The sequence below is a fragment of the Aptenodytes forsteri genome, unplaced genomic scaffold (genome assembly GCF_000699145.1).
Source record: "Aptenodytes forsteri isolate BGI_AS27 unplaced genomic scaffold, ASM69914v1 Scaffold241, whole genome shotgun sequence".
In the NCBI taxonomy this organism is placed as follows: domain Eukaryota; kingdom Metazoa; phylum Chordata; class Aves; order Sphenisciformes; family Spheniscidae; genus Aptenodytes; species Aptenodytes forsteri.
In genome coordinates this window covers 6450388-6462783 of record NW_008795252.1, presented here as the reverse complement: position 1 = coordinate 6462783, position 12396 = coordinate 6450388, and the positions used below count along the sequence as shown (strand labels likewise).

General features: G+C 37.0%; 2 protein-coding genes across 2 annotated transcripts in view; both read right to left on the bottom strand.

The window, feature by feature from the left end:
* Window positions 1-317, bottom strand: part of BCAT1 (branched chain amino acid transaminase 1) — a 68905-nt gene extending 68588 nt beyond the window's left edge. The window contains exon 1 of the mRNA XM_009279008.2: window positions 117-317. Within this exon, the coding sequence (XP_009277283.2) occupies window positions 117-317 (201 nt within the window). The remainder of the gene's footprint in view (window positions 1-116) is intronic.
* A 3289-nt stretch (window positions 318-3606) lies between these two features.
* On the bottom strand, window positions 3607-11927 carry GOLT1B (golgi transport 1B). The gene is made up of 4 exons (XM_009279007.2): window positions 11841-11927; window positions 9839-10017; window positions 6401-6482; window positions 3607-4655 (listed from the first exon to the last, which is right to left on the bottom strand). The coding sequence occupies exons 1-4, from the start codon at window positions 11922-11924 to the stop codon at window positions 4617-4619; spliced, it is 384 nt and encodes a 127-aa protein (XP_009277282.1). The 5' UTR covers window positions 11925-11927; the 3' UTR covers window positions 3607-4616.
* Window positions 11928-12396: the final 469 nt, after the last annotated feature.

The window sequence follows — 12396 nt, the reverse complement described above, 5'->3', positions numbered from 1 at the left end:
CCCGCGGGGGGGCCGCCGCCGCACCTGATCGCGGGCGGGCCGGTTCGGACCCGCGCCGAGATTCAGAGCCGGGCACCGGAAAAAAAGGGAAAATGAAGAGGTTGCGGGTCACCTACGTTTCGCCCGCGGTCAGCTACGCTGTCACTCAACGGTGCAGGAGGCCCGTTCTCGGTTCGAAACGTCTCGGCTCCTGGATCTTCACGGGATCGATACCCCTGCACCCAACAGTGGGTTAAACGCTGCCGCCCTTTCAGCGGAGAAATTCCTGTGTGTGGTAAGTCAGCTAGGAACCCAATGCTTTTATGAGCTTTCGGCATCATATGCAATAAGATACTTCAGACCTACCTATTTTTATAGGAGATCCGTTACGTTCCCCAGCAAAGTGGTACGACTACTTCAATGAAAAATGGTATCTGCTAGAAAGTATACAGGAATACACATGCTTTTCAGCAAGTATCCCTCCAGACATGCGCTACTTCGGCAGGTAAACTAGGCACATTAATGAGCAGTAAAAACCACATAAATGCATTCCTATAAATAGATCTTGAGCAACATCCCAAATTGTCAGTCATAACACTTAGTTTGAGATAATGAATTCCACACCAAATTACTCCACATCAGTCCTGTCATTTTTCTGTAAATTGTTACATATTTAAGGAGGATGCTTTAGCATAGTTGTGCTGAAATTAGGCTTGGCGAGGGATTACAGCAGCTGCAGAATCTCTTTGTCGGACTGAGCATGAGATCCAAGTCTTCTGAAAGACGCTTTAATATGCCAAGACCAATACTAGAGGGGTAAAGCTTAGAACAAACAGGCTGCAAAGGCCAAATTCTGCTGGCTGTTGGTCTGGTAATGGCATGCTAGTGCTGTCATAGCTGGTAATGGCAATCTGAGGGGCAGAAGTAACAGCCAAAGCAAGCCAGGACATGTCAGCCAGAGAAATAAGAGACAGGAGTCCAAGGGTTGGCAGTGACATCTGAAGAGACAGAAGGGAGACATACATACTACATTTGGTTTAGGGACATGGACTCTACTTTCCAGCCCGATAACCAGGTGAACCAGAAAAGCAACAAGTAGATGAGTCTGTACCTTGAAATCTGGCGAGGAAACAAGTTTAAAGCAATCCAATAAAACCTTTCCTTTGATGGCTGCTGCAGAGAAAAGATACCTTTCTTTACCATGTTTTTGATACAGACTAAACTACAGTGGTACCATATCGTTAGCAGTAACAAAGTCAAAGTATTCCTGGTTAATAAATGGCAACTGTTCACTGAAAATAACTGGCCATGAGCTACATACAGATTAACATTATACCTCTCACAGTTTAACAAATATAACTAGATGTAGCTGGGATTTTTTCCTTTTAAATTAGGAAGTGATGATTCTTTGGAATTGTTAGGATAGAGCCAACTTCGGTAAAAGTTAGTTGAGAGGCTGGAACTTCAGTCAAAATAAGTTTTTTAGGGCATTAACTAGCACATAGCACCAACACAACACCTCAACAACCAACTAAAATCCCTGCTTTGCTGTTCTACTCACTCCCTCTGTCAAAAACCTCAACAGTGGGCTGCAAGCTTGCAGAGCACCACAGAATAGCAAACCTGCTTATCAGGCTACTCTCTAGGGTACAGAGAACTCATGCTCGTATCCTTGAACTGAACTGAAAGCACAGGGACTAGAACCCGCTCTAGGTTCTAGACACGTGCCCCTTTTCTCCTGAAGTTTCACAGTTATTTCCTCAGAAAGGAAAGGAGGTAGTTTAACAAAGAAGCCATTTCCCACCTACCCGTAATTTCCACATTTTGTTGTGATGTGTTTGAAACTGGAACCTGAATAACTAGGGGGATGTTTACATAAAAGGTTTATTGTGAGAAAAAGAAGAAACCTTTCCATTTAAGATTAATCAAAGCCACTATTTATTATGAAAGTCACAACAGTGTAAAATAGCCAAGCAGCAACAGCACATACTCCCTAACCTTTGGAAAGGAAAACTTGTCAAAACACTTTCTTAAAATGTGCACGCAAAGAGACACAAAGACAAATGATAGAAAAAGGTACCCATTTATTTAAGGTATGACAAGGATATTTACAGTATTCATTTTCTCAGAATAAGTTCCATCCTTATGATTTTTAAAGCAGCAATTATGTTACATTTAAAAGGGGAGATGTTCCGAGCATGTTCCTGTTAAAGATATTTTTTACGACGACAGAAACACTTTAGGCTAAGTTGTTTTGACCTTTGCTGCCACCCACATTTATCCTGGCAAAACTGGCTCGAAGACAACATTATTTTGAGGGATAAAGGCTACGCTAAATCCAACATACAATTTTGTTCCCTCAGACGCTTTTCACAACAGTTCACATCTGACAAAAATTGACTTTTGATTTAAAGCAATGAATTAAATAAAAGTGAGATGAACTGCCTACATCCCAGCATTTCAGAGGGCTAAAAGATCACGTACAGCAACACATCATCACCTCTGAAAGACATCATCAGGTTTCTTGTTGATCAAGGTACTTCAGCTTACCGAGCAACTCGCTTTCAGTCAGAGCTCCGTAGTCACGTGGTGCAATCCACCTTTCCCATCACATTACTTTTCAAAAGACAAGAACAAAGAACTTCAGGTAGCTGACTTCTAACGTAAACGATGAACGCTGCTTTAAACAGTACTTGATTCCCACAGTACAGACTACTGCTCTACCAAAGCAAACAAGACGAGTTTGCTAAACTGCCGTAGTGTTATTCTCTAGTCATTTAACACACGAGATCTACGGGAGCAGTTAAAATTGGTTCATCTCTTAAGGTAGAAGCCACAAGTCATATTTAGTCCTGTCTGTAAACTACAACACACATGCCATCAGGCAAATATAGCCATTTTTTGTCATTTATAAAATAAAACCACTGATTTTTCAGATGCTATTCATTGTAAATATAATAGCATTTTTTTAATTGGATCATTTTGTGCCTGTTTGAGAAGGAAGCAAATTAAACATTGGGAAGAGTAGATTTGGCTATTTATACAGTTGTAATGAAAATAAAATGTGTCTTGTACAAAATAAACTTTGTACCAACCCTTTTGGAAGTTGCTATATGAGGATTGTTCTTAACTTAAAAGTCATTTTGGAAAATACCGATTTTAACTGCATAATAAAGAAAAAAAAAAACCACTAAACAGTCATTAGACCTTTAAGACTACATAGCTACCTGAAATACTACCATTGCATTTTGGTAATTTTTTTAAGGATTACATTTAAGGGAAAAGAAAGTTAAAAACAACAGAAACCCCCAAAGCCTCCACAAATACAATTTACTTAATGATCACATTTTGTTAGGTGAGGCTGCTACATAACTAATTCTATTGAAAGTGCACAATGTTTAACATTCCAACAGAAGCAGAAATGTGACCCTTGCATTAGTAGGGGACATTTATTCCAGGTTAGCTAAGAATCTCTGTAGCAGCAAAGTTGTTGCTGTGACTGATAGAAGTTTTAAGTTATTTGAAGATAACCCAAGCAACAAGTTACAAAACGTATGGAGATTGGCACTTGATCTTTAGTTAGCCCCATCAGCTCAATTTTCTCCCCAGAGACTCACGTACACAGAATTTTATGTTTTCATTTTATTACTGTAAAAAATAAAAGTCAATTTGTAGTTCCAGAGTAAACAAATAAACCTTAGCTTCAAACTATTTAAAAACAAAGGTTCAAATTTTGATAAGATACATTTCACAGGGTTCGTGTCAGCACCTTAACCAAATGCATTTTTCTGTGAACGAAGCACATTTCACAAAGTTTCCATGTTAGTGACAAGGGGCTACATTCTCGTTCGGATGCACGTGTAACATGACTCAAGGAGAACAAACTGGAAGGAGCGCAAGTCAGTTTCCAGAGTTCCCTGTTGAGCTCTACATGTTCAGAACCAACATTTAAGACTGAAGTTATTGAAGATTGACCTTTTGCTTATTCCGAAACGGAAGGCAAATACAATCAACTTACATTTGGCTTTGAAACATTAAGATAACAATGTTTTATTTCAGCCACATATTTACAAAAATGTTTACAACAGAACCTTGTAGGGTTTCCTTTTTTTTGTCATAATACACTTAAAGATGAACAGTCATCTTAACCTTCATGCAAAGACGCATCTCTTGTTGCACAAGAAGTTTTCTGTTTGTTTTTCTGCACTCTGAGGATAGCAAGCAGAGGGTTGGATAAGTTTGGGTCACCCTTAAAAATGTAGGCCTGTTTGCTCTACTGCACCTTCAAAATAAGGAGGTAAAGTACAGGCTCTGTTAATTCCACAAGGGTTCATTGCCTCTAGCATGTTTGCCAAAAAACAACAAAAAGAGTCTTGAACAGTTGTAACATGGGTTATTCCATGACTTTCACCTCTTCAGTTTACTTCCTGAACTCTGGAGTTACCTTCCTAGAAGCATACTTGCTGAGCTTCTTTTCTAGTGTATATTGTTGACTATACATTTTAAATTAAACTGTTATGTAAAGAATGTAACAAGCTTTTCCTTTGTACACAACTTAATCTTTGTGCTGAGTATTCTTCAAAAGGATTTTATAAATAATACAGTAAGTTTAGAATCAGTCTTCTGCCCTCTTGTCATTATACCATGTTGTTGCTTTCTCCAACTTTATCTACAAGCTGTAAAAAAGGAGACAAAAAGGTTAAGCTGCATATTTATGTACAGTGAAGTTACTCTCAAGTATTACTTGCTACTTGCACAGTTAGTATGCGACTGAAAATGAGTCAAATAGTACTCACCAAGGTCTCATGATTTAAGTTTGTGAAAATTGAAAATCTCACATTGCAACTGTGTTTCTGCATGACATGTTTTTCTCATATAGACATTAACAGTGCAACATGAAGATGCAACAGAATGAAAAAGGAAATAGAAGAATGCAGATAACACTGCTAGCTTAATGATTAAAACAAAACAATACAGTATCAGCCACACATGCATTAGTAGACCAAGTAAGATATTTCAACTGACCATTACTGTGGATTCTGCAACTGTGTTTCTGCATGACATGTTTTTCTCATATAGACATTAACAGTGCAACATGAAGATGCAACAGAATGAAAAAGGAAATAGAAGAATGCAGATAACACTGCTAGCTTAATGATTAAAACAAAACAATACAGTATCAGCCACACATGCATTAGTAGACCAAGTAAGATATTTCAACTGACCATTACTGTGGATTCTCTTCTGAGCCTACGTAGGTTTGAATAAACAACATGAAGATGCAACAGAATGAAAAAGGAAATAGAAGAATGCAGATAACACTGCTAGCTTAATGATTAAAACAAAACAATACAGTATCAGCCACACATGCATTAGTAGACCAAGTAAGATATTTCAACTGACCATTACTGTGGATTCTCTTCTGAGCCTACGAAGGCTTTGAATAAAACATTAACAATTATCTTTTTAAAACAAGATTTAACCCCATTATGATCAAATTAAATATGTCTAAGTAAGATCAATTGACAAATGAAACATTCAATTGATCATGAATTATGAGCCAGAACTTGGCCTAACTGTAAGATTGGAACAGATGATCTTGAACACTATTTTTAAAAAAAACCAGACTGTATACATCTAAGTTAGACCCCCTATTAATTTTTTTAGTAGCAGCTATTAAAACTGTTGCTTTCAAAACTAGGGTTAGAAATGTTTGTGTTAAAATACATACAGAAATTAGCACAGTAAAAGTAGTTGACTGAAACACCCTACATTACCATCTTTCTGGCACCTGTTAATTGTCTTCAAATCCCTGGCTATTTGGTTAAGAAAATGGAAAACTGCATTTGAAAAAATACAAATCTTAGTAAATAGCAAGACGTAGTCTGGTGCAGTGGACCTTAATAAATATATTTGATGGATGATTATGCATCATGAGAGTTTCTGGACTCACCATACAAGCTGCAACTTAACATTGAACTAAACTGTTGGCTTTTACAGGCCGCTTTTCCTAAATACATCCAAATACTACACAAAGAAGAACAGTGTCCTCCTCATCATACAGACAGGAGAAGAGGCACAGAACAGTGGCATGATTCACCTATCTAGTCACCTAGGGCCAACAGTGAAGCAGGAAGCAGAACCCCAGCGTTCCGAATCACAATCCAGGGCTCTTTCCACTTCACAACGTGTCAGCAGGGGCAGCTTCTGCAAAGGTGTCCTTTTGTTCCTCTTACATCTAGAAGTCTTTCACTGGGAATGAAGGTGATCTGCACAGTGCAAGAACTATACAGGAATACACTCAAAGTCACTGCTCTAAAGTTATATTTGCTTTATTTCTGATGCATTTCTACTATTGCTGCAACAATGGAATAAAAGACAGTACAAGCTTCAAATTTTGCATGAAGTACCGAGCACTTACCGAGCTTATACCGGGTAAATTCAAGAGATAGCCAAGAACTGGAACTCTTCTAATAAAGCCAACCACCACAGGAAAGAACCCCCTTTAGGTAAGATATCAGAAGATTGTGTTAGTTTTTATAATTAAACTATTCTCATATTGCTATAAAAATGAAGAAATAGGAGGTATTTTTTAAACCAAGATTACATAAAATCTTGTAGCTTGTTAGCAGCATATTAATTTTACCAAATATTATCAACATACATTCAGCAGAGAAAGGAGAAAACCAGGAAAGAAACACCGTATTTTTAAATGGACTTAATTTTCTTCATAGCTGGCAACCCTCAGTCAGCTCTTCAAAAAATAACTAAAGAAAGAATACCCAACTTAGTCAACAGAACTGATGCTCCCAACTAATTTCTCAACATTACCCTATATATTTTGAGATAATTTCTTTTTACATTATAGGAAATACATTCTTGCAATACCCGATTAACTGAAGTTAATTCTGAGTAATCCCCTTTGAAACAATATATGGTACTCTTTACATTAACTAAAGAAAATTAAGCATGACCGAGTTGTGTATTCACTTATTTGACAGATTCATGTGGAGTCAGGGATTTGAATCATGAGCCAGGGGATGTTGCCTAGCATAGCTGCTATGGTGTAGCCCCCTGCACTGTCCACTTCGTCTCTGCAGCAGGAAAACAAATTTTCCATGGCAGCATCTCAGCTGTTTGCAGTCAACTGCAGCAATTCAGCTGGTGGTGGCATTCTGAGTTCTCTCTTGTTGAGCTATACATTCCCTGCGTAGACTAAGGATTAACGTGTAATGAGACCTCAGCCACAGTGAAACAGTGAAGTTTCACGGGTCATCATCCTCTTCACCACACTGGTTAAGAACTATTTGCTGGATAATATCAATACCAGCACGTTTTTCCTAGATATTTTCTTTTTTTAAAGACCGGATCATTTCAGTGGTCCAGTAAGTTATGATGCAGGGCACACAAACCACTTGTAACAGATTAAAACAATTGGTGTAGCCAAGAATAAGGAATAGTCAGTATAGGCAGGATAATATTGTTAGCCATAACTCTGGATGCCTGTAATCTGAACAAGGCTCCAAAAGCAGCTTAGGATACAAGAAGAGATACTGTCCCATAATAGCCTTCTCCAGTGAATGCAATCTGAGCATGTAAAAGCATGGCAAAAGACTAAACCTCTGACGGGAAACTTGTGGCAGCATGTTAAGGGAAAGGCATTCTAGATTTAAACCAGAGTAAAATAATAATTGCATGTATCTCTCACTTCAGTCAGATGCATCTTAAAAAAAATATATATACATCTTTGCAATCCTGTATTTTGTTTAAGTGTTCTTGGTCACCAGTACCTAACCGTTGCTTTGTGGACAACAGGGGCTCTGCAATTACTGCCACAAAGCATATGAAAGGTGACTGTGTAGAAGTAGTCTAGATATGCAAGACAACAACCTACAAATAAAGATTCTAGAGGGATCTGAACACCTAGTGGAACTGGTTTAGTGGTCTAAAAATCAAGAGACTGAAAAAAGTACAATACAGTGGTTTACATTTGTACTGTCTTAGTCTGAGTTGAAGTAAAGTTACCAGAACTGCTAAACTGCTCTTGAAAAATACAAAGGTTTTCCATATAAGTCCTAGTAATCCACATGACTAGAACCATTAGGATATACAGAAATGCCCATCCTCACAACATACTGCCCTAACAAATCCAAAGGTGCATAAGTTGACCTGGTATTCCTTGGGCCTAAGAAAATTATGTACTTCAGAGACCAATGATAAACAGGAAAGTTTTCTATTATGCAACCAAACAGCGGGATCCTGACAAGTCATATAAAATTATGCTTGAGGAAAGGCTCCATTTTTAACTTCTTCAGAAAAGAGCAAATTGCCAAAAACACGATAACGGTTGAAATGAACAAGACTGAAGCAAAACAAAAAGCTTTGTTTGAAGTAGTAACTAGCTAACATTGTAGCAAGGGATTTAGATTCTAAGAACTATTAAGCACTACAAAAGATGGTCTAGAGATGTTTTAAATTAAAACAGATAGATAAGCATTCACACCTGGATTTATCTATCCCTTGTTGATACTCTTCTGGCTAAGGGATAGTCCTAGTGACCTAGGGATAGGTACTGACCTTCTATAATCCCTTCAACGTTATTTTACCCTGCTAGCCTCTGGCTAGCACCAATAGATAATCCATAACCATACCTGCTTAGACATAGTAATTTATAATTCTTTCGAGATCTTTTAAAAGGAGGGGTGTTTGGCTGGAAACCAGTACTTGCTTTATACTGGCCAATTAAACCCAAGTGCTACATGCAAGAAGTGACAATGTATTCAGTAAAATACCATGATTTTCAAAACACTTGCAGTGATAGAGTTCGGAGTAATACAGAGCAGAACAATAAGAAGCATATATTAAAAGCCAAGTTAAGATTTTTTCTAAAATATTTAAACTAAATACAAGATTTACATACAATTTAACTAAGTGGAAAAAAGAACACCACGAGAACAGCGGTTTGATTTTGATCAACAGGAACTGTATTATTTAGCCAGCAGCTGAGCACTTCGAAAATATTTTAAGGGTCTGTTATTAGATTAATAAGCATTAATGGAACAGTCTTCATCTGAACAGAAGTCCAAGAACAACTAAAAACCTCCCTTCTTACTTTTAAGCATATTTTGTACTTTGTTCTATACTGAAGAGCAGAATTTCAACCATGAAAATAAAGATAAAATGTAGATATACAGGTTGTAACAAGTCAAATTCTTTCACCATTAGCATTGCATGTATGAAGAAGTTAAATGACACATTGTGCAAGCTATAACATGTATCAAGATTGCTGTTCAAAAAATAAGAATTATCATCTTTCTTTAACTCAGTCCAGGTAATGCTAATCAAAACCAGCAGTTCTGACTCTACTAGGGCACAAGCGTAACAACACATGACAGAAAACATCTTTTCACTGGGCTACCACAGTAATGACATGGTAAGGTTAGGAACCTAGGATGTTTGTAATCAAGTATTTTGCCCCATTTGTTAAAGAAAAGAACAAACTCCCCACCAAAAAAATACTAAGTATCTAAGTTGCCTTTTTTATGAGGAAATATTTAAACTTTGCACTGCCAACAATTTGGGCTCCCAGATATTTTGAAGCTTTACAATTCTTTGGTTAGACATAAACAACATTACCAAAATCAGTTTGGTATATGCCTCAAACATTAGCCGATTTGAGTCTTGGAAAAATACTTACCAACTTTCCACCTCTTACAAATGTAAAGCAACTTCACATAAAATCTATCAAAACCAAACATTTAAAGGATGCTGCTTTGTCAGCTGTAATGCAGCAACACTAAACGAATACATTTATTCCTAGATACACCAATACAGAAAGGTATTTTGAAACAAGTCTTACCTGAATAATAGGAAGAACCCATAAATTTCAAGGATCATTCCTATTAAAGGCCAACCAATGAGAACTATGAGCACACCACCCAGGAAAAAGCCCGTTGCTTTCATTTTGTGTTTTTGAAAGAAGAATCTAAATGTTCTTTCTAAACCGATAACAAAAGACAAGCCAGCCACAAATAAAACCTAGAAAAGACAAAAACCAACCAAAGAAAAAATAGCTAATTATATTCCTAAGTTTAGGATGTAAACATATACATATATTCTACAAAGTTAGATTGCATTTCTTGCACAACTTCTTTTAATATCAAAAGAGATGGTGAGAAGGAATTTACTAGTGATTTTCTTCTGTAAAGTCCACCTTAAAGCATTTGTAGCTAGCATTCAAAACTCTTCTCTCAGCTGCTTAAGAAGTAAAGAGTCTACCTTTGCGGTCTCTGACAAACACAATCGTGTCAAAAGACCTGGTGACAACAGTTATCTGTCCTGTAACATAAGTACAATCATTATCCACAAGCAGTGCTGAAACTTAGTACCACTGACAGCAAAGGTTCCTAAAAACTGAGAACAGACACGTTACTCTGTTCTGTACCATGGACATCTTCAATAGCTTGTACTGATCTACTGAACACTGCAAAGCCAAAAAAGGAAAACAGCTGAAGAGCATTATCAGTTATCTTCCCTGGTGGTTGGTTTGTTTTTTTTTTTTTTTTTTTTACTGTGTGTAGTCTTTCTACCATTTACCAGTGTTCAGTCTATACTGGAACTATCACACTACTCCCAACTAGTCAGAACTACTTTTCATGTCCTTTAGTAGCAGGACTTGTAATTATTTCAGCTTGTAAGCATACATCTGGGCAACATTTTTGCTGAAAAGGGGATTTTACTGAAGATGATAGATGAAATTTTTGTATGTTATTTAATAAACCACCTTCTTACTACCTTTTCCCCTTTCTGATACCATTTTTTAAAAAAAACTTTCTGTAAGCATACAGTACCTTTTCTTGCATTATCTTTGATTACCATATAGCCTGTCATTGTCTCTTCCTACCTACGTTTTCATCATTTTCCCTAAACAGGATCTTGTATTTCCACCTTACATTAGGAAAAGAAGAAATCAGAATTATTTTATTTTTCACTCTTCCACTATATACCTTATTGATGGTTCAGAACAATGCTTCAACTAACGCACCCAAATCCAAATATACGTTTTAAAATTTTCCTTCGCTGAATTTCAGTATTTGACTCTGCTGCCACAGAATGAAACCGATCAGTTTTGACCAGACTTTTAGGCATCAGCGAAAGAGGATGCAAACCTCTAGCAGGCTCTTGGCTGGCTGGCAAAGCTGATAACAGCAGAGGCACAGAGATTACCACACTCGGAAAACACCCTGTCATTTTATATTTGCTTTGGATTGCAAATTTTGTGTACCAGAACCAGGATTTATTTTCTATCCTGCTTTAAGTGAAAACTTTGATTTGTTAAAAACTGAAGATATTAAATCTCTCTATTATGAAGGGTGATTGGCTCTTCTAAACCCAGACTATCAGCAATTCATACTTCTTTCTTTCCTCATAAAGCACAGCAAAGCTACATTTGCTAGCATGTACAGAACACTTCACTGTTCTTATCCAAATAGATACTTACATTTGACAGTTATCTTACAAGATCACAAAAAAGAAAGCGTTTGTAATGACAGCCAATCTAAAAGTCTTATTTGCAGCAGCATAACAACTGTTCAACAAGCTGCTTCTTGTCTGACCAACATATCGCAGGCCTGACCTGAAGGTACGATATTTAGATTGATGCGAGCTGCTCTAACTTTCATCAGGAAAAATGATTCACTCATATCACTGAGCATCTCTTCCTTTATACCAAATTGCCACGGTATTTTTTGTGATTCAGTTTCAAACTGGTAACATATTGTTCTATATTTAGTTTATTTTTAATATATCATATACTTAATTCTAAGCAGTGCAGAATCTAAGACTAAACGCCAGGCACTTACATTTCCAATAGCCAAAAGAGCTTTGTCAAAGAAGAGTATCATTCCAAAGAAAAGGAAAAACACTCCGAAGCCTGTTAGTCCCATTCCAATCTCTGAAAAAGACACAAATTTAGGCACTTAACAAAACATGGTACCAGGAAAAACTCACGCATAAAAATTGTGAAAAACTTTGAATGTCCAATCTACAGACATTTTAAATTTATAGAAAAACTCAGGCTATATTATGATCACCTAAAAACTTTCCCGAGTGTACAAATATAGTAAGTCTTGTAGACACCAATTACTTCAATAACAGACAGAGAGATCTTTGGAAGCCGCCTATCAAAAAACCTACATATTTGGAACTATATACTGAAGTTGAATGCAACAAAAAAAGCATGCATGCATATACACATAGGGCAAAGACATCCCTTTTGATTTACTGCTAGTATGGAGAAAAGGATTGTTTTGTGAACAGAAAATTAAACTTTGTTTTCCATTTGCAACTTTTATCTTGTTATGTTTACCACAGTAACATAAGTACCCTGGTCCTTTCCATCCTCCTGAGACCTCACAT

Coding starts and splice junctions, on each gene's coding strand:
- GOLT1B (XM_009279007.2), bottom strand. CDS start 11,924: ATGGGACTAACAGGCTTCGGAGTGTTTTTCCTTTTCTTTGGAATGATA. Junction 10,018..11,840: donor CTCTTTTGGCTATTGGAAAT/GTAAGTGCCTGG, acceptor TGTCTTTTCTAG/GTTTTATTTGTGGCTGGCTT. Junction 4,656..6,400: donor ATTTACCCGGTATAAGCTCG/GTAAGTGCTCGG, acceptor CCTTTTTTACAG/CTTGTAGATAAAGTTGGAGA.